This window comes from Lathamus discolor, chromosome 4, assembly GCF_037157495.1.
Source record: "Lathamus discolor isolate bLatDis1 chromosome 4, bLatDis1.hap1, whole genome shotgun sequence".
NCBI classification, from domain to species: domain Eukaryota; kingdom Metazoa; phylum Chordata; class Aves; order Psittaciformes; family Psittacidae; genus Lathamus; species Lathamus discolor.
In genome coordinates this window covers 72,783,434-72,808,450 of record NC_088887.1, presented here as the reverse complement: position 1 = coordinate 72,808,450, position 25,017 = coordinate 72,783,434, and the positions used below count along the sequence as shown (strand labels likewise).

The following is a 25,017-nucleotide window of genomic DNA, read 5'->3' as shown; positions in this document are numbered from 1 at the left end:
GGCCCCTCAGAGATCAGTACTGGGACCAGTGGTATTTAATGTCGTCATTAGTGACCTGGATGATGGGATGAAGTGCACTTTAAGTTTGTGTGTGATCCAGAATACATGGGAATAGTCAGTATGTTGGAACACAGAGCTGCTATTCAGGCAAGCCTAAGTAATGAGCTGATGGGAACTTCTTGAACTGGAAAGTCCCTGCTTCAGTGATGGAACAACCCCAGGCTGCAACAGTGCAGGCTAGGGGGAGCAAGTGCTTGGGTAGTAGCTCTGCAGAGAAGGACCTGTGGATCTTGGTGAATAGCAGAAGTCATTGGTATGCTCTCACAGCCAAAGAAGGCCAGCCATCTCCTGGACTCTGTTAGTGAAAGTGTGTCAGTAGTGTACTCTACACACAGTGCTTTAGATGTGGTCTCACAAGTGTCTGGTTCTGAGATCCTCAGTACAAGAAAGATAGGAACACACTGGAGTGGGTCCACCAAGAGAGTCAGAAGGCTGGAGCATATGACATACAAGGGGAGGCTGAGAGAAGTGGGTCTGCCCAACCTCAAGAAGAGAAGGCAAAGAGGAGACACCTTCTTGCTGTCTACAAGTAGCTGATTATAAGCTCTAAAGAAGCTGGAGCCAGACTCTGCTTGGAGGTGCTCTGGGGCAGTACAAGAGGTAGTGGACATAAAGTAGAATATGGGAAATTCTGCCTAGGTGTTAGATTTGATTTAGTTTTTTTAACCATGGGGTGGTCAAACATTAGCACAGGTTGCCCAGAGAGGTTATGGAATCTCCATCCTTTTAGGTGTTCAAGACTCAGCTTGACATGGCCCCAAGCAAGCTGATCTAATTAGACCTGCTTATAGCAGTACAGTAGACTAGTTGATGTCTGGAGGCTGCTTCAAAAATATTTTTTCTTCTGTAATTCTGCAGTTTATTAGGGTTGTGATTTCCATATGGATTTGTAAATGTAAAATATGGACATATAAATGTATTTGACTTCATTTGAATCGTAGATTTATTTTTAACAGGTAAACCTCTTCCTTGAAAACACTTTAAACAGACTTCTTAAATTCTATAACATGCTACTCTTTTTATTTCCCTCCTTAAATGCACTGCATTTCTCTCACCTGATTTTAGTATTATATTCTCTCTGAGCACAGATTCTGTAAAGAATTTCTCTGAAGGAAGAGAGACTTAACATCGTGATCTTTAACCTTTTAGATTTGGAGACTTGTATGTGGGAGAACTATATGTCTTGATTTGAAAGACACATTCTGCAGCAGTCTGCTCATTTACAACTTTAGAATATTTGAGAGAAGATATGGCAGCAGAAAATTTTCAGTAAGTTACAGTTATTTCTTTTTAACAGAAACTGTTTTCTACACTGTTTAGAATCTTGCAGTCTTGGATTAATATTGCAGTTTATTACAAACATTTTACATAGAAATATATGTTAAAGGGCTTTAAAGAGTATTTGGTTTCCATAAATTTATATTGATATATCTTCCAGTCAGTGTATTATCCTAATCAAAGTTTGCGGGTGTTACCAGTTGAAAGTTATCAGACCCATGGACTTTAATTTTGATAACAAATTTTAACTCTTCATTTTGGTATCTAGACATAGATCTGGAATTATATTGTGCTACATATTTTATTTGTCTTATATGAACTAATGTAGTGGTTTTCTTGGGTTTTCTTTTATTTAGAGATATGTTATTTTTAAACTTCTGAGTTATTTATAATTAAACTTTTTTCTTTCCAGTCCTTTTTACTGGGTGCTTGGATGCTCTCAGCTTTGTTTGATCTTCTTCTTGTAGAAATCACTCAGTATATATTTGGCATCACCATCAACAGCTTGCCTTCTGGTTTGTAAGTAGCTCCTAATGTGTTGATTATTTTAGATACAGTTTCGAGGGATTATTTTGCACAATTTTGAATGAAAAAAACCCAAACCGCTTTCGTCATGCAACCCTTTAAATTAAATTTAATCCTCTTCTGAAGACAGTGTGAAGTTTCTTGGCACAGCTATTATGTGTTCAAACATATCTTTCCTAGTTGTGATCTGTGGTTAATTAATTTATAATTTATTTGTATAATGATTAATTTTTCATTCTCTTAGCCCCATTTCCACTGTCAGCATGATTGAAGCATGACTGGGCTTGCACTGCACAATTTATTGCGGTATTTGGTTTTGCTCACTTCGGTGAATCTGAAAACTGGAATAGAGTTGATGCTTTGTTCTTTCTTAAATCACAAAGACAACACAACTGTAATTCATATCTTTATGTTCACTTTTAAATACATATGCAGCTGTATGCATTCCATACTGGTAGTTTGTATGTGTTACAAAAATGGAGTACTAGAGCATGTTACTCCATTTCATGTTTAGCTTAGTGTTTAGTGTAAAGCTTTAAGGTGTTTAGTGGTTCAGTTTTGCATAACCTGTATTTGAGATTTCTGCACTTAGTAAAAGATGTCCATATTACAGTAGAACCGTAGAGCTTCATACAGACTGGAGTTTCATGTGTTGCACACTCTGAGGTAATAATAAAAGCTCTTGGAGCGAGAGTTTTAATATTAAACACCGTATTAGATGCTTTTCTTTCTGTGTTTTTAGTATGTCTCTTTGTGGTGGGTTTACACTGGCTGGATGCCCGGTGCCCGCCAAAGTCACTCTATCACTGCCCTCCTAATCTGGACTGGGGAGAGAAAATGTAACAAAAGGCTTGTGCATTGGGATAAGGACAAGGAGAGATCACTCACCAATTGGACAGGGAGAGATCACTCACCAGTTACCCTCATGGGCAAAACAGGCTTTACTTGGCGAAATCAGTTTAATTCATTACCAATCAAATCAGAGTAGGGTAATTAGGAATAAAACCAAATCTTAAAACATCTTCAGCCAACCCTTCTTTCTTCCTGGCCTCAACTTCACTCATGATTTCTCTACCTCCTCCCTGCCAGCAGCAGAAGGGGGTGGGGAATGGGGGTTGTAGTCAGCTCTGTAGGTCCCTTCCATGGGGTGCAGTCCTTCAGGAACAGGCTGTTCCTCTTTAAGTCATACTAACACTGATCTAGAGAGAATAAAGCTAATTTTAGAAGTGTGGCATATGCAGTAGTTTCAGGAGCATTTGGTTGTGCAAATATAAAAAATAAATATGTGTTGCATCATAATTCTGCAGTGTTGTCTGCTTTATTATAGTTATGTCTGGCAATAATTCACAGTCTTTTGAGATGACAAAAGTGTTGGAAAGTTCAACACTTATACAAGGTTTTAATTAATTTCAGATTTACAAAAGCGGTTGAGCAAATATAAAAAGTTGCACCAAATATATGTTACTTCTGGCAATAGAACATTCTTCAGTGTAGTCAAAATGCTACAATTCAGAAATAGAATCACTTGTTCACATTATAAAAGTCCCCTGACTTTCTTTTTTATCTCTTTTTATATCATTTCACTGTTCATATTACTGAGTGATCTTACACTTCCAGTGCGAAAACTTTTCCTGCGCACACTGCGAAGGTAATTGCGATAGAGGATTACACTGATGACTCTTGCCTGAAATTGTTTAGAAACAATATAGTACAATATAACATCCAAGCACGTACTGAGATTCATGAGGAAGGTGGTGAAGGCTGCCCAGGGGTTGTAAGTTGTATTTTCATGTTGCAACATCAGGAAGGCAAAGCAAATGTGGAAGGGTACAAAGCAGATGAGTACCTGAGCAATCAGAGTTACTATAATTCTTATGGATCTCTCTTTGGCCTTAGGCTTCAGTTTGGAAGTCTTGCCACGAATGAAATTGTAAATAATGACTAGGTAACACCCTATCATGATAAACAAGGGAATCAAAAAGAAAAAAATCAAGCGAGAAAAATTCAATGTATTTACTTCCTTTAAATGGATGATATCCAGCGATTTCATGCAGGTGGTGAAATTGAAGTGTTTGTCTGGATCAGACTGTAAAAACAGCAATGGGGATGTCGTTGCGAGTGTCATTACCCAGATTCCAGTGCAAGCTAGCATGGCTTTTTTTGTGTTTTTCAGTTCTTTGACATGTTTGGGCTGGACAATAGCCATAAATCTGTCTACACTTATAAAAGTGAGTAACCACAGAGCAATGGCTGGATAAAATATGGTGAAAGCGCTGATAATCCGACAGAATGTATCCCCAAAAGGCCACATTTCTTTCCCATGGTAGATTATCCGAAAAGGCAAGGAAAATATAAAAATTATGTCAAGTAATGCCACATTCATCATATATACAGTTATAGTTGTTCTCTTCTTGGTAGTGCAGCTGAAAACCCATAGTGCAGTGGCATTCACCAACAATCCCACTATGAATACAAAACTGTAGAAGACCAGTGATGCAATCCTGTATTCTTCAGGGTGGTGATTTCCAGGCTTCATATTTCCGTTGAATTTAGGAATAGTTGTTGCCCTCCATAAATACCCTACAAACAGATAAAATATGAAGAGTTAGTCAAATAAAAGCTTTCTTTAAAAACAAAGAAGATTGTTGTGGGATGGGGTTTAGTGATGAGATTGTATTGTTTAGCTGTGAAAATGTGCTAGCTCTGTTGTGTTTTCTGACTACAAATACATTATTGTGCTCTGAAGGAAAAAAAATAGTAGTCATGTGGTAGTTTTAATGAAATATTTATTTACTTAAGGTATTTCTTATATAAGGAGTCAAAAAGTCAAAATCGATCAGCTACTTTAAGTGTGCTTCAGTAAGTGATGATTAGATTGAAACAGCCGTAATTGAGGTAAGAGAGCTGTTTTCTGAAGAAAGTATTTCTTCAAGTTGTCCCTGTTGAAAAATTAAAGACTAAAACTAGTTGTGGAAAGAAATAAGAGAGCATCACATGTACTGACATTTGGATATACGAAGTGAAGTACTGACTTTGCATTTTATCTGTGTAGGAGCTACTTAGCTCCCAAAAGAATAGGTGCATGCTGTTGCTTATGAAAGGCACTAAAAAGCTATCTTAGTAGCTATGTGGCTTCTAATAGAGTATTTAATCCCAGGTCATCAGAACCAGCCACCTGACATATGACTAATTAATATATTGATAGACTTCCTATTTAAAAAAGTAAAAACATGGGAAGTGGTGCAGGCTCTGACCACACCCTGTGTGAACAGTATTTGTTGGGGGGGATAAGTTGCTGGCTGGTAGCCAGCTGCTCCAAAGCACAGTTGTGTTGCTTCTCTCATCTTCGTGATTTTTGGAGTTGGACATCTGAAATGTCATTATGCAGACTCAGGTGATGAGAACTGAAAGAGATCATCCCCTGGTTTACTCTGGAGCCATTGGAGGATGGCAGACCTTACCTTATCTTTGCATGGGTGCCTACACCCCCTCACTTTCCTGGCTCTTCCTGTGGTCACAGTTTCATGACCTTGCGTGGAAGGGTTCCTCTTGTTTGGCCTTTTACCCAGCCCTGTGGCAGCTTCGTGAAGAGGAGGAAAGAGTTAGTTGTTTGTCTTATCTTCCCACTTGTGACAGGCAGCCATGTAAGTTCTGTACATGTATCAGGCACCAAAACTGTTCTCAAGAGCAGAAGAGTACATAATTCCTGTGTGTTCTATCTCCAAAACTTGACAGTGCATTACAAAAAAAAAAAAAAAATAAAGCTTATTGTTTATGCATTCACTTTAATGTTATCAGGTACTTTTTTCAGTGATATAGGAATATGTAGGGGATTGAACCAGTGTTTATCAATATAGCATGCTGGTTTGACACTGGCAATCATCAGCTGCTTTTGAGAAGACTATCCATGGAGTAACTAACTACAGTATGATCTGTTACATCTTTCTGCAGGTTAGCTTTTGCCTTGCAATACAACGTTTGGACTTCTGATTTTCTTACAGTCCCCCAGTTTACAGATGTATAAAAAAAGTAATGCATACAAGTACCTAACCCTGAACTTTCATCTCAAAGGTTATTTTTTTTTTTAGCTGTACAAAACAAAAAAGGTGTGTTTTCTGATCAGATGAGGTCTCTAGGAAATGTAACAGAATTTGTTTTGTATGGGAAAAGGTATTCATATAATACTGACAAAACATTTGGAGGGCATCTGCATGAATAAAATACCTCATTGTTTGAAGAGCAATAAATGTAAAAGAATTAAAGAGCAATAGCAGACCTCATTGAAAGGTCGATGGCATATGCTTGAAAGAAAATTTTGTATCCCATGCTTATAGCACAGTTGAAATATTGCCTGGCATACTGCCCCACTTCCATTACTGTTGCGTAAAGTTGTCCAAATATTGCTTAACACTCACACACACATCCGTTTTAAGTGGGGTTTTTTCATGTTTTGTTCTGGTTTTCTGTCTTGCCAGTGATTGTGTATAACATAGTGCATGATTACCTGTCTCAAGATCCTGACTGATTTAGCAGGTGAATTGAGTAGCCATGTATAGGATAGGTAGAAGAATTCACTTTTTATGGATGAATGTTAATAAACAGCACGAATTTTGGTTTTGTTTTTGTTTTTCTCTCCTTTGGACTTGTAGTTACTGAAGTTGTTTCTGAACAACCAGCAGGCCAGTGTTGATGGGAAGAGGGGAAGCTGAATCTGGCATGAACTTCTATCAGGAAAATCTGTTGTTCCATGCTTTGTTTGATGGTTATTTCAAGTTTATGCCAGTTTTGGGATATATCAAAGAATGGCTTACTGTAACAAAAATGGGATTTTTTTTGTTTAGTTGGTGAAGATGTTGCTTCCAAACTATGCAGGTTTAAATGCATCTCAGTGTTACAATTAGGTATTTCCCCTAGGTTTTAATTTTTAGGAATCGAAAGTTTGACATTTATGTAGCTAAGAAATAATGAGATTTTTTTTAAACTGTGTAGTCACCTGTCTGCATTTACATGTGGATGCAAATATCCTGCTTTTTCATCAGTACTTCTCTGCGTGGAGTTCAGGCTGATATATTGCAGGTCAGCCCAAGTAGATCTTTGGGTGTCTCTCAGTGGACGATTTTGCCCTGTTTGCTGTTTTTCATAATACCCACTTACTTATGGGTATTGATTAAAGCACTTGCTGAAGAGTCCCTGAATTAACTGTTTTGTGGATGTCTGTGTTAATTCTGAATGAAATTCTGATGTTTGTCTATATGTTTTATCAATATGTTTTAATTTTTTAATGATAGCTGAGGTCCTGAATGTCTAATGTGGATTGTGAAGCCCATCTAGGTGCTGTGTATGAGAACCAAGACTTTCACAAGAAAACCAGAATTAAATCTTTTCCTCCAGATTTATACTGCAAGTTAGGCAGCGGTGATGCCATTTAAAGTATTGTGTGTGCATCTCTGTTCTCAATCCCCTTTTTTCGCTTCAGCTATCCCTCATATTTGCTCACATTTCCCTGAGGAAGACATGGCTTTCAGCGAAGAACAGAGAGACCAAGCAACAAGATCTTCTCCTAGTTTTAGTTTAGTGAAAACAAACATCTTTCCTTTAGAGATAACATAGTGGTACCAATGCTTTTAGTTATTGTATATTTTAAAATTTATTTTTAAAATCCTAAGCAACAGTATTTATGGTACTATGCTTTTCCAAATGCAGTGGTTTTGCTTCAGATGTTATCGATAGAATGCTGATACTTTGAAAGTGCCTTAAAGAATTAAATATCATCTCCTAAGTTCTAGAATTAATGCCCGTGTTCAGCTTCTGAAGAAAGAAGTCCATCTTAGCAATTTACATAAACATCCAAGTCACTTTGTTAGCATAGGATAAGGGATTGTTACTGACCTTTTGTGCACTACAGAGTTTCTTCAGAGATCTTCCTTTCCTAGTCCCAAATCTATAGAAGGTTTAGACTTCCTCTTCTGTGCTCAGCTTCGCTTAGCTAAAATAGGTCCTCTTCACAGGCAGGAAACAATGACGTAGTCTAGCCAGTTCTAAGCTCTTTTATTGGTCATACTTAAAAGTTAGTATTTCACATACGTGTCGTGTCTGTGAACTGATATTTCTGGTACCTTTCAACAGGCAAGCTTTTGTAGTATTTCCAGTGTGACCAAACTGGGCTGTTGTACCATGCATCTTTTTAAAATACATTTTTAAATGTTTGTGGTGTATTGAAAGCATATTTTTGGTTAATATTTACATGCAAACCTATCCGCAAGAATGTGCATCTTAGTTATGCAGAAGTCTCTAATCAGCACAATGTAAATGTAATTTCTGTAGAGCATAGTCTGTGTTTTGTGGAAATCCCCATTTTACTTACATTGCCTTGGATAGTAGTCAGCCTGAAAGTGACAGAAACTCGCTACATTTGAAATGAGAAGTTTGATTCACTTGAATACACAGCTTCGTTTATGCTTGTACTTACCGTATTTTACTAATACAACAGCAGTGTTTCTCTGTGTTATTTGCTGTCTGAAATAATAACATGCCTGTTTAAGAGCTTTGCAGAAAAATGCAGTATGAAGAAGGTTTTAGCCTTTGCTAAAATGGAGAAAAATCTCTGAACTGTGTCACTGCAACAGACATCTTTGGTGGGATGAGAGTATTCACAAAGGCTAATAGGTAAAGGAGAGTGATTTCCTACGTTTTCTCTTTGTCAACTCAAGACAAAAATAAATCCGACATTTGAAAGAGCCATTCAGAGAAGGAAATCATTCCATATTCCCTGCAGAGTACTTGCTAGCTCCAGGTCTCTGACTGGCAGTCTTTGGGATATTGAAGCCCAATAACAGAGAGTTTGGCAACTTTGTGCCCTCCTTTTTTTGCTCCCAAATGAACCAGAGAGATGTGTGCTGAGGGAAGGGAACAGTAATGTTTCACTCTCCTCCTAGCATGCAGTGAAGAATTTGCCAGGATGTGTGCATGTTGCCAGAAGCAACAAAGTCCTGCAGTTCAGATGTAGCCAGGATCAGGTTTGTTACTGTAAAAGTAGGGTAGGTAGGTGATCTTCACTTACTGCTAAAGATAGCTTTTGGGAAAAATACCCTCTCTGCTGGAGTTATGTAATTTATCTCAACTGAGTGGATTTGTAGTAGTGTGTAGGTTATTTGCATAGGTCAGTGTGATGGGTGAAGTAATCATAGGGAAGGACCTGGGTATGGTTTTCAGTGTGTAGAATAATAATATCTTTATATATTTGGTCTTTCCTTTTAGGGAAGCTAATACCAAACTTAATATTATTTTAATCATTCAAAAACCCCTTAAATGGAATGAGCTGCAAATCCTACCCAGACCATCCAATAGAAGTCTATTGAAAAGGACGTAATATTTTAGGATTAAGGAGTAACCAGTGTTGAAAACTCTTCAGTGGCTTTATCATTAGCAAAACAACTCTGGAGCATGCTTCAGCAGGATGAGTCACTCATACTGTTTTCAAGTTTAGTGAAAGCACATGGAAATTCAGTGACATGCATATTTTTAAAGGGTTTAAAAAAGGGTGTGTGGCTCCTGGAAGACAATAACTAGGTTTTTGACCTCTCCTAGGCAAGGGTACTGTATTTTGAGAAAAATAATATACAGAAGCCTGGAGGTTGCTTCCAATATGAGCTGTGTTATAAATGTACCGATACAAGCAAGTAGATAGCCAGTGTCCCCATTAGCTAAAGAGGGAGTACAAAAGTAATGCTGGATTTGGATGGAAACCAGGCAGATGTTGAGGCTGAGAAAAGCCACGTGCTGCAAACTGCAGACTTCTTGGCAGAGGATCGGAAGGGTGACATTTTACCTGTGTCTCATCTTGTCCAAAGAGGGTGGCTGATGCCTTAACCCTAGAAGGGAGGATGTGCTTCAGGAGGGCAACTGGAATCACTTCCAGCTCAACAGTTTGCACAGGTGCATAGCAGCAGCTCTGTTGAGTTTACTGGCAGGTTAGTCATCCAGCTGGTTTGCTCTGGCATGTACATGTCATTCTGTGTTCTGCTTTCACTCAGGCTTTTCACAAGTCTGCCTGGCAGAGAGGAGGCCGCCAAACCACTCTGCTGCTGACAGGCTGGAAGGCTCCCACTGAGCATGGAGGAGCAGGTCTGTCTGGCAGCAGTGTTCTGAAAAGACATGTTTGCACCACCAACAATGTGTGCTCCTCCTGCAGCTCAGGCTGGTTGCAGCTGCAGGGTAATAAACATTTGGATGTGAACACCCAAGTGAAAAGTTGCAGTACATGTGGTTTGTGAGAGGCAGTGGACTGCTCTGCTGTGCCACATTCCCCTCTTGCTTCAGTTTCTGGTGTAGGAAGCACCTGACTCTATTTTTGTTTTCTTCTGCTTCTGTACTGTTTTATCAGCTAGAGATGAGTGTCTTGCATTGGTTTCTCTCAGATGGGTGAGTACTTCCACTGCTCCAGCTTTTACTGAAATAAATGCTCAGTTCCCTCCAGGGTCTTTTTTTGCTATTTTGAAGTTTCTGGAGTAAAGGAGATAATTCTATTTGTGTTACGTTGTGCTAAAGCCATTTTTCAGTAGTTAAAGCTAAGCCTATGTGCTTCATGTCTGAGGATAAGGCAGGATGCACGTGTGGTGTATTGTGGTGTCTTCACTAATGGGCAGTAAGCCTTAGAATACATGAGCTTGAACACTTGCAACGACGTGAAAGTGCAGCACTGAAAGGATTGTCTTCGTGCTCTTGGTTTGCCGGAGTAACTTACTTCTGGGTCTTTCTTTCATACAGAAAAGTCTCTTTTGCCTGTCCCTTTACAATTTAAAATAAGCTTTGTCCAGCTGATACAGAGAAATTCTGCACGCAGAGGGGGAGAAGGATCACCCTTGGCTTCAGTTTGGTAAGAAACAGGCTTGAGCTTGTGTTCTCTTTCTCTTTTTGAACTTTCGATGTTTTGAACATATTGAAAAGAAAGAGCTGAAGCTTTTTGCATGGTCCAGTGCTCCAGTGGTACAGGAAGCAATTCTCCCATGTGCCAGTTTGTTTAACTCACCAGCTTGCTGTTGTGGGTGAGTTCACATGCAGTTTTGGATTACTGCTCTCAACCTTGATGAAATTGTGCTTCATTTTTTATTCCCATATTGTGTTGTACCATAATGAAGGTTTAGGAATAGACTACTGGTTAAAAATTGCCATGGCACTGAATGCATAAACTTACTGGAATTATTTCCAGTTTTGCCACTCGTGTATTACTCAGAGGCTGTGTCATGGCATAGCTGCCCCTCCTCTCCCACTCCTCAACCTGGGAGTGTGAATGCTACGTGCAGCAGAGCTGAAGGAATGGGAAACAGCGCAGCTTAAGAGAATTGCAGCCTAGTTAGTTAGGCCTGACGTCCTAATCACCGTCACATTTTGCTTTCTCATTTGGGTAGAATTCAGTATGGTTTGAGGAAGGAGTTCCTGATTTTTTTCTTTTAAAGGAAAAATCAGTACTGAAATTGACATTCCATGTGTCTCTTTTTTTGATTCCCGCCCACCTCCTTCTCTTGCACAGTCAGACCCACTGTCTGTCACTAAATACCCTAAAAATATACAGTGTATCTGGCCTGCAGTTCATCTGTTCAGCAGCATCAGCCTTTGCAAGAAGCAATACTTCAAAATTCAGTTGAGATGAAAGTTGCATCTCTAGGATGTCTGAGAGTGGGGAAGTGGACTAGAGGCAGTGGTTTGTTACATAGCAGCAATCTCAGAATGTATGTGTCTAATATTAGCTCATGGCAAATACCAACACAGCTCCATGCTTGTTGATGAACCCACATTGCTTTTGGTAGACTTCTTAAAATGCTGTGTCTGTGTTCTGCTGTGTTGGGAAGCAGCTTTACTTTCCCCAAACCTGCAGAATTCTCATGACAAATATTTCATGGTTATTTGAAACCTGTTTCAATACTTACGTTTTTTCTTTTCTTTTTTTTAAATCTGTATGCAATGTCAGGAGCTATGCAATCAGTTAGTTGTTCCAGTTTGGAAGTCTCTAGGAGAGCTTTTTAAAATACTCTTTCTTTACAGAGAATGTGGTACATGATATTTTTACTATTAAACTGCTTTTAAAAGTCTCAAGTGTGTAGGAGTACTGTTCTGAAACTTGGTATGCCTCACAGGGATAGAGTTAATATTTCAAGAGAAATGTCCTTACTGGGAGCTGCTTGTACTCAGATTCTTTTGATGAAGTCAAGTGCAGAAGTAGGGAAAACCATTTTAACTTCTCTGGAATTGAGGCATTTGAACAACTTCTGCTTAGTTACTAGCCTGAGTATGTGTTACCAGAAATGGAATAATTAAAGATTGCTACATATGCTTTAGTGTGCCAGTGAAGTGTTTAATCAAAAGTACCTGAAATGAGAGTGAGCTGTGCAAACATTTGAATTAGAGAAAGTGCTGTCCTTCAAACTCAAGGGCACCTTGGTGTGTGTTGTGTTCCTGTGCCTGCTGCCCAGCCCTGGCAGGTAGCTTACTTCTATGAAGTGACAGTCTTCTAATGTTGTTCAGCCTGTGCCACCTGTCTCTGGCACACATTAACTAATACATAATGTGTTGAAGTTGTGAAGCTTGGTGTACTGCACTGGAGCTGAGCTGACACGAGAGGGAGCATTCAGGGTGGTAAAGGGCTGGCGTAGTCTAGATGGGAACAAAGCAGCTCAGTTCCAGCCACACAGCAGTGAATCTAGTTCGTTAGGAACTCTGCAGGGCAGGGTTTCTTGGTGTGTAGGCTTAGCACTGTCCTTGGAGGGAATGGGAAGAGAATTTGGGTGTGAGTATGCTTAGTGCACCTGAATGCTGGGATAAGGCCAGCTGGTCTGTGAGTTGGCAAAAGAAGACAGCAGAGCTGGCTATGGGTAGATTATGTTAGAGAAACTGACTGTACAGAGCTGAGTCCTCTCAAAGGGCTGTGTAGTTTCCGACCAACTATTCAGCCACAAGAAAAATGTGTTTTACACACAGACACATGCACTTTAAAGGAAATGAGCTGAAAACCCAGAGCTTTATCACATCAAGAAGCCTAGCAAAATCAGCCAGAGCATAGATTTGAAGTTCAGTAATTTAAGCAGCAGTCTTCCTTATGTAGGCACCATGTTGGTAAAGATGGCTTTAAAAGAGGATGGGCCAGTGAAACTGAGCTGGGACTTAGGTATCTTGTATTCTCTGCTATCCTTTTCTTGTATTCTCTTTCATCCTTTGTCTCCAAAGTGTACTGCTTGTCATTGTGTTTAATTTTTGTCCTAGAACATCTGGGACATTGCTTTTATTTGCTTCTAAAAGAGCTCTGTGGTGTGTGGTGATATGGGCCACCAAATCCATAGCACTTACTCAAACAGCAGAAATGGGAGGGAGTGTAAAACTTGTTTTGAGCAAGATACAGTAGAGAAAGAAAGGGCAGTAAAGGCAGCAGAATGTTGGACATCTTTGTATGCCTTCTTTCTAATTTGACAGCATATGTAGGTAACCAGAAGAACTATACCAGCAGCCTGTGGCTCACAGCGTTCATTACTGTTTAGATGATTTAGTTTATTTAAAGATGATGGGGCCTAAACTGGGTTAACCTATACAGTTACTGGCTGAGTGCTCAACATAGTATTTTTAGTAGTGATCCTGGATGTGGCTTCTCTTTACTGCCTGACAGTTCCTGGTGCAATGCTTCTACTGCTGGTGCTAAGATTTCTGGCATTTGAAAATTGGGCTTAGCTTCCGATAAGAAATAGTTTTGTGAAATGTGTTTTGACCTCTGCTGTGTTGAAGATTAATTACTGCATGAATGCTGCCATCTACGGATCTTTAGCTAGCATAGCAACAGATCTTTGAAACGGCAGAAAATGGGTATAATGGCATCATTCCTTTATACACCTGCACTTCCAGTTGTGCAGGAAAACTGATTATGAAGAGTGAAAATCACTTGGACTCTCCTATGGAAGGGAGGTACCGTATGGCGTGGCAGCTTTGATCATTTGTAAGGTTGTAGAACTGAGAATTCTGTTATTGTTCAAGGAGTTGCATTTCATAAAGGTCTCTCCTTGTGTTTCTTTTTGAAAAATAAAGTACAATTCTGAGAATGAGTTGTAAGCAAAGACTTCCTTACTGCGCATAGTCTGAATTTATCCTGAGAAAGTGAAGAATTAGAAGACACCTAATGGGGGAAAGGGGAAAAGGACCGGAGGCAACATTTACCATTCTTCTGGCTTTATGATATAATACAAGGATAAAATCTAAAATTAAAAAAATAAGAAACCCTGTGTTTTAAAACCCCCAGGTTTTTTTATTTGGGTTTACCCCCCCAGTTTTGTTTTATTTGTCTGGTATGCCTCTATCAAAATAAGACACAGTATCAACAATTTTCTCACCACAGCACTTCATTTTTCTGAAGAAGTGGGTGTTTGTGTTCTGAAAGTTTTATGATTGAATTATTTCATGAAAATAAGCAATGCCTTCTTTCCTATGTGGGAATAGGGGCCTCCTTTTTAGCTTAATAGTTGACCCTTGAGAGTTATTTTCAGTCTACGTGGGGATGATCAGCTCTAAGAAAATTAGGTTTTCTTTCTGCCTTTATTGGCAGCTTGTGTTTTTTGCCCTTCTCTTCCTCCTTCGGGAAGTAGGAAAACCTTGTTTGTTCCTCGTGTTCAGCCATGGTAAAGGAAGACAGGGATGTGGAAGTCCCTTTGGAATTTTAAAGGAAATCCTGCATCTAATTGTAGATGTCTGTACCAAACAACTCTGTACAAATGAGTTTTGGCTATTGTTTCCAAATTGGGTTGCTGTCGGCGGTGTCCCATGTTACTTGATCTGAAGAAAAACAATCTCTTACTAGTCATTACATCCTGGAAGCATCAGTTGTCTCCTATCTGTAGAAGTTCTGCTATGAGCATGGATTCTACAGCATTCTTATTGTAAGGATCTGATATCCTTTCATATGATGGATAAAATGTCCCTCTCCATCACGGAATGAACTGCCTCCATTCCAGTGATGCTGTACTTCTCTTCCTTCTCCTCATATTTGTAGGGTAGTTAATTATTTGATTGGGGTAGAGGAAAAAGGAAGAAAAATGGATGGGTAATTTTTTGAAGCAGTTGGAGATGTTACTAATGTGAGGAGGTGCTGTTTCCGTCATGTCTTTTTGCAAAATAAAGGGTGTATGATTGCTCTGCTAGGCCAAAGAGAAGGAGGGTAATGGAGTAACTTCACAAAGGAGGTCTTGCAGTGACTGATGCTTTAAAGAAACTCCTCTTGATTTACAAAAGTAATGGACTGAAGTTCATTCAGTAAATTCAGTGGTTTTCTGAGTAGGCAGTGATTGAAACTTTAAAAAGCAAATATGTAGGAGACAGAAGACAGCGTGTATAGTTAGAAAAAAAACTTAACATGGTTGCTTCAGTAAAGAGTTAAGAAACTAGAACGCCTCTTTTTCAGAGTTAAAGGACTTTTCAGAATAACAAGTTTCTTTGGTTGACCTTCTTTTTAAAATTTCCTCTTTGCTTTTATTTTATGCTTACCGAATACTCTCATTTTGTTTAGTCATCACTTTGCTTCAGACACCTTGGTCTCTAGTTGTGAAAAAGGGTTATATGGTGGTCTTAATGGGGAAGTATTTTTGCAAAGAAATCACTTCTCTGCTACAGCTTTTCTATTTTGTTTCTGTTTTGTCATGAACAAGCTAAACAATTTCCTCCGAGCGACTTGGACCTCAGAATACTTACAGAGCTCTCTTTGGAAAAAGAAGAGTTACAGCCATGAATCAAAAGGAGAATGGTATCTTGAAAGAAAAGATTGTGGGAAGCATTTTAGTTTTTCAAGTATTATGAAGTAAACCAAACTGTATGAATAAGATGAACATTAAACCCTCTTTTTACTAGTCTTTAGCCTTTGAAGACATGCTGTGGTATCCATTACAATATACTAATTATAATGAGGTAAGTTATGACTAGAAATCTTTTTATTATTATTTACCAAGAATTCAGAAGTACTTTAAAAATGGCTCGGTGAAAAAATAGTGAATTATATTTACTGTAGAAGAGGACCAAGGGGTAGACAATTACTGGACTTCTACAGAATTACACTCAAAATCTTGAACAGCAGATACGAGTCACGTTTTGGTAGTTAGTTCCAACTTACTGTTTCTACCATGAAAATAGGTCATAATACATGAGTCAAAAATAGCTTAGGTACTTCGCATCCTGAGTCATCATAAATTGCCATCCTTTGGCTCTGTTCTGTATAAGTTTTATGTGAAATACAGATCCTAATAAAGTTTAGTGCTTTAATCATCAGGGAGCTGGAAGTGAAGACCCTCTGCAAGCCATCACATTATGAAGAGTGCCCTTGAGTTGCTTAAGCATGGACTGGGTGATGTGCTACATATGTGAGAGCATGAGGGTGGAGAGAAGCAGGGTTTCTGTGAGAGAATATGGAAACTCGTGGCACAGTGGAGGATCAGATGTCAGAAGTTGGTAGGAAAAGCTGGAGCTGTTATTTGCCTGTGGTGCCCACCTCTCCCCAGCACAGTTATCACATAGCCAAACTTGTCCATGCAAATGCTTCTGTGTGGCTGATGCTATGCTGTGCCTCTCTCTGGCCTTCCTTTACGGCGGAGACATGAAATAGGTGAAGTTCTAGGAGCTGTAAGTTCATGTAGGACATGCTCACTTTGTGAAGAAAGTATTTCGCAGATGAAGTAGGAATGGCTATGAAACTAATGGTGTTCAAAACCAATTGAAACCATAACTCTTTGAATTTAGGCTCACAACATATCAGGTTCCTGGATGACTACTGATCAAATGTATCAACTGTATCAAGGCAAGAAGTTGGCAGAATGAAAATGTATTTATTCGCTACTGAGTAAAAGCCAATCCCCATTGCAAATTGGACCATTCTCAGTATAAGGTTCTACTTCTGAGGTTATGTGTGTCTCAAGGACCTCTTGAAGTAAGCACCCATCTTAAATGAAGTTGCCCATTTGCTTGGTTCTGTAGAGTGTCTCACGAATGGCAGCTTACCAAATAAAGTGTCAAGATCCTTAACAACTGCTAGGCAGCTCTCTACTCTTTAGATTCTTGAAGGCTGTAAAAGGATCAGCTGACCCTCATAGAAACATGAGTTTGTTTGCAGGCTATACCTGTCCAGGCTTAGAAGGCACTTCATCCAGGCTGGGATGTATGCCCCACATCCCTCTGGACTTGTGGAGTAACTTCAGTGAGACGCTTGGCAGTATGCCCGTGCATGATGCTTTGCTCACTGCTTACCTTGCACGTAGGCATAGTTTGAGAGGGTGTACAGTGGTGGTAAAACATGCGCCCACAGGATTATAGTCTTTTGTCTTCAAGTGTTATCAGGTTTGTAGTCACAGATTTCTATTACCTGAGCCAGGAACCTTCTCTGATACCTTTGAAGGGACAGAGACCTTGAGTTTCCTTGTCTGTGTACCAGACATACAGTAGCTTTGGACTGTGTGGGCTAGGTCATTCTTTTGTCCATCAAGGTTCAACTTACCCAAACAGTGACAGCTGACAGTACCATGGTGTATTACGCAGACATGAAGAGTGACACATCACCCTCTTGCTTTGGTTAGGGATGTTAGTCACTTGGTGGAACTTTACGTATTGGCATATTACTGAATGGGATTTTGAGTGCTTAAGTCAGGTGTGTCATGAGCAGGAAACCTGAGATGATTTCCAAGAGCTATTTTTGAAAATGTTTTCCTCTATTCCGAAGCCAGTCAGACATGAGGCCACCTCTTCCAGTTTTCTGTCAATACAGAGAGTTTGGTCAGGATGCAGATGGGTTAGTTGTGATGGCACCACTCCATCTGAGAGGCAGCTTTCATTCAAGACTATCTCAGCTAACAAAGCAGTTATCCCACATCTGCTTCTTGGCTTTTTGTCATTGTGTTCCAAACTGGGCATAGCTTTTAGGACTGGTAAATTACATCCTAAAGTAAAACCTGGTAAGAAACCAAGTCAAGAAGAAACATCAGTTGAGAAGAAACACTCTCTTCCAGTTCTTAAGTGAACTGATTTTGTCTGTGGTGTGAGACAAAATACCTTTCTATGTTTTAAAACTTTGTTCATTTTGTTAATGTGTTTGCTTGTGTGTACACTAAAGAAAGTAAGTGATGGTGGGGGGATACTCAGCAATAAATTCTGTGTTTTTTTGTGGAGAGCTTTTCTAGCTCTTACTTGTTACTGTGAGTTTTATCAATGGCTTGATGAGACAGCTAGTTTTGTTTGTTTGTTTTGCCTTCAGTTAATGATCGTTTTCAACAATGGGATGGTAATTTGGTGTTGTCTTTCCTTACAGTACGGCTCTTTGAGCCAGTGGTCACCAGCTCATCTCAGCTGTTGGTGAATATAGTGTTTTGATAGCTATGTGCTCAGCCAGAAGTGTGAAAGATTCAGGTCCGTGTGGGTGAAACATCTTGTTATAACATCTTGTGCCTTCCCTTTTCTCTTTTTAGGATTCTTCTCAGAATTCATCCCAGATTCCTACATCACTTGTCAGAAAATCAGCCTGCTGGTGTTGCATCTAATCTCTCATATTTCTAGAACTGGAGCATCTCTGTACCTCTTGGACATTAAACACACTTTCTTTTTTTTACATTTATAAAGGTCATTCAGGGATGTTTCTTGTTTCTTCTGTGCAGTAGCTGTCTCTGTACAGACTGGCAGGGTGAACAGCAGGCTGTGAGGCAAGGGAGCTGGGCATAAAGGCATAAGCCTTATTGTCCGCAGTGGAATCATTAAGGAATGTTTCCACTGCAGAAATAAAAACCGGAGTTTTATTTACACCTTAGTGAAAGTGATGCTTTGGCTACAGGCCTGAAACAGCGTTTGCAGTAGCTGTTGTGCAGTCCCATCTCTTACCATGAGCACTGTGTTCATTCTTCAAAGTAACTTCTTTGGGCTGCAGTTGAGAGAGGTGTTTGCAGTAGTCCCAGTGAATGTTCGTACGAATATTCAAAGGAAAAGAAGGACTGTGTGCTTATAACCGGAGCTTGGGAAGTGCTATATATATATGCATACTTCCGTCATCTTGTTCTTAACCCCTTATTTGTGTTGTGAGATGGGCAGATAGAAGAGACAAGGGTGTGCTTCACTCCTTCCACACAATGTTCAATCAACAAGGGGCGTAGACAGTCCACTTTACTGGTACTCTTAAACTGAAAGTCTTTGCCCTTAAGCGCTTATGTGATGCATTTCCAGACTGTTATAATTTATCCAATCTCCAAAAGATCTTAGGTCAAATATGTGCATCAGTAAACTCAAATAAAATAATTTCTGCTTAATATAGTAGTGATTGTGGAAAAAAAAAAAAGAGTAAGGGGACAGGATTTGAAAATGAGACCTACTGTATTGAGATTCTTGGAATTAATCATAGAATGGTTTGGATTGGAAGGGCCCTTAAAGCTCATCTATTTCCAGTCCCCTGCCATGGGCAGGGACACCTTCCACTAGTCTGGGTTTCTCAAAGACCCATCCAACCTCGCCTTGAACACAGCCAGGGATGGGGCAGGCACGACTTCTCTGGGCAACCTGTTCTTGTACCTCAGCACCATCACAGTAAAAAACTTCCTCCTAATGTCTAACCTAAATCTAAATCTCGAGGGAACTATGAAGATCTTAATATGTGGGGCAGGAGAGATGGAATAATGGTAGATAAAAAAATACTCATAATAAATGCAAAGTGGCGCTTGATCAGTGTAAGGAGCTTGAGGCACCCATAATCCAAACGGAGGGCTCTGACTTGTGTTCTGCTGATGGAAAGAGCTGTGCTAGTTCAAAACATAGACATGGCTTCCCCAACTGTGTTCTCCACTCCTCTACCACAGCCTTACATAAAGGGCAACAAGAATAAACATGTGGCTTTGTTTCACCTTCTGAAGGTGCAATTTTATAGCAGGGCTGAGCCAATTCAAGCACAGGCTGCTGTTTGCGGAGCAAGTGCTTGGCCCCAGCCTGTACTTTCCTATCTACCACTTGCAGTGCAAGTCATCTGACTTCCTACAGGCAGTGGTTATAGCGAGATAAAATAATATTTAAAACATGCATGCATATGTATATATTTTTGCAGGAATCACTTCCCACTGGCTTAAGTTTCTAAACCTGCTCACTTCTGGGTGGATGGATGCCAACACCAGAGTGAGGAAAGCAATGGGAACGTACAGCTGGAAGGGACTTTCTTCTTTCATCCCTCCGTACCACAGGATTCACAGTTGATTGCTTCAGCCCAGGTTTGGGTGCTTGAGGTTAAAACATGCATTCTGTAGAGTTGGTAGCCTTTGCTAGAGGAAGGGGGCAGATGGGTCAGGAGACCTTAAGCTCTGACCTGGGGTTGTCCACAGTTTTATCACACCAAGCCCTGATTTTAGTAACTGTAAGAACAGTCACAAGCTCTGCCCTGTGTACAAAGCTGTGCCATCTGAGACATCAGGCTATAATAACAAATGGATAATCAGCTGTTGCTTAACTGGTATCATGGTTTGCTGAGGATCTTGAGGGTGTTTTTGAAATAGGACAATGCTCTATTTTCACAATAATTTGGATACTTACCTCTGCATTGCAGTTGGGATGTGAAGTCTGTCTGTGATCACACTTCTCAGACAGGTATACATGCATGCACAAGAAATACACAGTCGGTAACATTATTTAAGAGGACGAAAGCAATAGGAGGTAATTTGCCAAAAATTGTTACCAGTGGTTAAATCTATTTGGAAGCAAGATGGTATACCTTTGAAGGGGCTTCCCTGAGATGAGCTGCTGCCCCTTTCAGATTCAGAGTGCTGAGTGGCATTTGTAATTGCAGTCTGTCACCACTTTCACACTCAATGTTTTTGATTGCTTTTATTAAGTGGAAAGTACAAAGCTTGTCATTATTAGAGATTTGTGAACTATATCTAATTATTCAAACTGGAAATGTGTTTTTATTTTTGGGGACAGCAACTGGTCTGCCCTGGGGCAGGATTAATCTCTGCTGTCGGTATTCTGTAAGCAGCTTGTGAAGGAAAACAGTACATGTGTCTTTGCCAACTTGGCTAAATATTGCTAGCTGTCTTAACTCCTTTTAAAGATAAATGAGCTGTAATTGGATTTCTGTACTGGATAATTTTAAACAAGGGCTATTAGATGAAGCAGTAATTGTTATGAAGAAACTCCACAATAGACATATTATTATGAGACATTGCATCTCTCTGAGTGATTTAGTATTTGTCTATCAGAATTGGTAATGGAGAGAAACGTGCTTTGATGGGGCATTTCCCATTATTCTTATGTGTGAGGAAACAGAAATAATAATGAAGGTTGGGTTAAGTTGACGTGGGGGGCGGGTGATGCTACTGTGAGTTACTTTGAAACAACATAGTGAACTCTTACAAATAAAACTGAAACATGAGGAAAGATAAATTTATTACTATCTTTTATATTTCTACAAAACTTACAAAAATAAAAACAGACACTGTTTTTATGTGCAGTAATACACTTTTAAAAATAAAATCCCATTCATGGTTAGGTTCACCTGCCCTGAGATGAGTTATATTCCTCCAGGGTCTTGCTCACAGTACAGATTCATCAGTCACTGACCAAATCAAGACTCTCTCGAAAAATACACTTTCTTATCTCTTTAGTACAGCTGCAGTCCAAGAACTGTTGCATATAATAATTCACATGAATGAGACAGTACACTGTACATATACTTAAGACTGAATGTGCGTTTATTACCCAAAGTAATTATGTATTGATTTTACATACATTGATTAATTATACTATTCATTAGATAATGCATACATTGATTAATTATACTATTCATTAGATACGCCTTGCTTAAGTATCAGTCAGTATCTATACTACAGAGGCACATATTAGGTAGTGGTTTCTGAATCACTATTCACAGAGTAGTCATCCATCACTGGCTACTACAGTAGGTAAACATCATTACTGACAAGGTTACTTATGCAACTGCAAACATTTTGGTTCAAAGTACTCCTGATTTTATGATTTCTGATTGATAAAAGAAGTATTGCTGGTCTAAGCAAAGGTCACACAACTAAGGTAAAATTTTCTTTATAGTTCTTGAGTGCTCTGCAGTTCTTTGTGTGTCTTCCTGGTATGCCCTGACATTCTTACCCTCCCACTTGGCCACAGCTGTCATCCACCTGTGTGTGGAGGAGCCCTGTTGTGAGCGGTCGAGTTATATTGTCAGGTTATATAGAGTGTAAATCAAAATCATGTTTCTTATTTGCTTAGACCTCTCAAGTTGAATAAAACTATGAAAAGAGAGTAGCAAAACCTTCTTCCACCAATGTGTCTGTGGTCAGTGAGGTACACTTGTTTCCTGTTTTTGATGGTGATTAGAAAGTGGCATCCCATGAAAGAGCATTAGAATCAGATTTCTGAGAAGTAATTCAGAATTCCAGCTCCATCTTTATACACTGCTAATCACAGCTGTTTTGAGAGAAGATGTAATAAGGGTTGCTCAGTCTTAGAAAAACCAATTAAAGACAAATACTACTTTTTTTCTTTTTTTCCTTTTTTCCTCTTTTTCTTTTTTTCCTTTTTCCTTTTTTTTTTCCCTAGAGCTTTTGCTCTAGCTTGTGAATTAAGAGTTAAAGAGGAAAGATCCTTTGTTTAGTGAAATTAATACAATACCATCTGTTACACCACTAATTTCAGATGACTTGATTGTATTTTTTTTTTCTCTCCACAGAACTGAAATGTTTTCTTCCAGGTCACACTTTTTATACTGGCATACAGTGTGTTATCTTCTTGCAGGCCTCTTTACAGGTGGCCTGTCTGATCATTTGTGTCGATCTTTGTCTGGAATAAAGCAACTAAGATCATGAGATTTTATTAAATTTTGGGGATACGGATGTGAAGCTTTGCTCTCTATCCTTCTTTTAGCATCAGTAACATTATTATGTATTGGTTCTGGTAGCGAGCCCTGACACATTTAAAATAGTTGGTTTGCCCCCATCTGAGTGAATGAAAGACTAAGGTTCTGATGGGTGTTTGGGATGTTTTGAATAGCTGGCATTGTGAAGACCCTGTATTTATTTTTTAAAGAGCAAAAAAAGAGAATTGTCCTAGAGTTGCTTTTATAGTCTGGTAACTTGTCAGGATTCTTCAGCTGTTTCTTTTTGTCAAAAATGCCTCACACATGCAGCTGGCAAGGGTGCTTCATCTCTTCCTGTCCAAAGGGGGAAAAGAATTTGATATTATTACTTCTAGACAGAATTGCTGTAACTTTCCACACTGAGAAGCTATGATATTAAGGTTTCACCAAGTTCTTAGCCCCTTCATATCAGCAGCTGCTGATAAAACACTATCTGGCTGCTTTGTAGGCTAGTAAGTTGAGAATAATCAGTTTTCAGCATCGCTATATTTAAAGTAGGCTGCCTCGGAGTGTCTTCTGTTAACTGACCACAACTTCCCTCGAAAGTTACATGCCACAGGAAGGATGAAATTGCTAAGCCTAGCTTATTAGAGGGAGGAACACAGCTCTGGTGGTGCATGCTATAAGGCAGTGTATACTTTTCTGGAGGAGCTAGGATAACCACAAATGTTGCTGCCTTCAGAACAGGTGCAAAACTTGCTTTTTTAGTTTAGCCCTTTGCACAACATCTGTCACAACTGAGGAAAAGAAAAGAGGAAGAGGATAAACTCATATTTTTGCAGTGAGGAAAAATGAATTCAGCTTTTTGGAAAGAAATACAGGCCGTGTCTTGACCTTTCTTTATTTTAGGAGGATGCTAATGACAGCATTTTGATAAGGGCTTAAATAGAGCAATACACTAGAAGATTTTGAAGTTACATAATTTGCTAACTTTTCTGCAAGGCCAGTGAGTTTCATGTTGCTTCTTGTCTAACAAGTTTTGACCAAATTTGTTAATTGTGGAAGGATGCAGATTGAAAGGAGCCTCTGGAGATCGTGTTGTCCAACCCTGGTAGTGCCAATTCAATCAGGGCTGTGTCCAGTCAAGCTTTAAGTATCTCTAAGGATAGAGATTTCGTAGGCTTTCTGTGCAACCTTGCCAATGTCTGACTAAGCTCATTATGAAAAAATGCTTCCTGATGTTTAATTGTTCCTTGCTGCATCTTTGTGCCTGTTACTGGGTGTTGCCATCTTTTCTGTATGCCTCCCCAGTAGGCAGTTGAAGACAGCAATAAGAACTCCTCACTCTTCCCTCTACGGGCTGAACCATTTCTCAGCCTCTCCTCCTGTATCCCGTCATCATATTTGGTGGTCCTCTGCTGAACTTGCTCCAGTGTATCAGTATCTTTCTTATACTGGGAAGCCCAAAACTGGGTACAGGACTCCAGGTGTGATATCACAAGTGGAGGGGAAAGATTGCTTCCCTCAGCGCTCTTTTGAACATGGTCCTGTATATGTTTGCCATGAGGTTGCACTGACTCCTCTCTAACTTCTTGTGCACCAGGAGCCTGGATTTTTTTGCCAACCTGCTTTCTAACCAGGTGGTACCCAGCCTGCACGGTTGTGTGGGGTTATTCAATCTTTGATGCAGGACTTCGCATTTGGCTTGCTGAACTTTATGACGTTCCTGTGAGCTCATTTTTCGAGCTCGCTGAGAACCTGTTCTTCTTCATTTAATGCATCTGAGTGAGGTTATGCAAATTTGGCAGTCATGGGGCAAGATCCTGGTTTTGAGACTTAGCTGTATGGTCCTGTGGTAGGAAGAGTAGATCAGTATGCTGCTGATCTCCCTGTGTATAGAGATACCTTGTTCTGCTCTGCAACCCAGCTCGATCACAGTTGGATTTCCATTCTTTCTTTGTTTTTGCATTCTTTCCTTCCTCTATCATTTGGATAAAGTGGTGAACAGCTTTGATCTGATTATTCATAGGAAAAAAGACTAGATGACTTGAAGGGGATTTGACACAGGTGTGTAAAATCACGGGTGATGTGGACAGATTAAATGGGCAGTTGCTGTGTTCACTCATTTCTGGTATAAGAAGCAGGGGACTTCAAATGAAACTAGCAGGTGTCACAAGCTAAAGAAAATGGCTGCAGACACCATGAGCAGTTAGTCTGTGGAACTTCTTACTGCAGGGTGCTACAGGCACAGACATTTAATTTGAGTTCAGAAAGGGACCACATGTGCTGATGGAAGACAAATTGATTGAGGACTG

General features: G+C 39.6%; 2 protein-coding genes across 5 annotated transcripts in view; one reads left to right on the top strand and one right to left on the bottom strand.

Annotated features, from left to right (window-relative positions):
• UBAC2 (UBA domain containing 2) overlaps nucleotides 1-25,017 on the top strand; it is a 93,046-nt gene that overhangs the window by 12,223 nt on the left and 55,806 nt on the right. For both annotated transcript variants that reach the window (XM_065678012.1, XM_065678011.1), the window contains exons 3-4: nucleotides 1,210-1,329; nucleotides 1,751-1,857. In XM_065678012.1, the coding sequence (XP_065534084.1) occupies nucleotides 1,210-1,329; nucleotides 1,751-1,857 (227 nt within the window). The remainder of the gene's footprint in view (nucleotides 1-1,209; nucleotides 1,330-1,750; nucleotides 1,858-25,017) is intronic.
• Nucleotides 3,152-7,911, bottom strand: GPR18 (G protein-coupled receptor 18). 3 transcript variants are annotated; one of them, XM_065678014.1, is made up of 3 exons: nucleotides 7,753-7,910; nucleotides 5,325-5,590; nucleotides 3,152-4,443 (listed from the first exon to the last, which is right to left on the bottom strand). In XM_065678014.1, exon 3 carries the CDS (start codon nucleotides 4,397-4,399, stop codon nucleotides 3,434-3,436), a length of 966 nt encoding a protein of 321 aa, XP_065534086.1. In that variant the 5' UTR covers nucleotides 4,400-4,443; nucleotides 5,325-5,590; nucleotides 7,753-7,910; the 3' UTR covers nucleotides 3,152-3,433. The 3 variants fall into 3 exon arrangements, with proteins under 3 accessions (XP_065534086.1, XP_065534085.1, XP_065534087.1); XM_065678013.1 differs by having other exon boundaries at nucleotides 5,325-5,443; XM_065678015.1 differs by lacking the exon at nucleotides 5,325-5,590 and having other exon boundaries at nucleotides 7,753-7,911.

Coding starts and splice junctions, on each gene's coding strand:
- GPR18 (XM_065678015.1), bottom strand. CDS start 4,399: ATGAAGCCTGGAAATCACCACCCTGAAGAATACAGGATTGCATCACTG.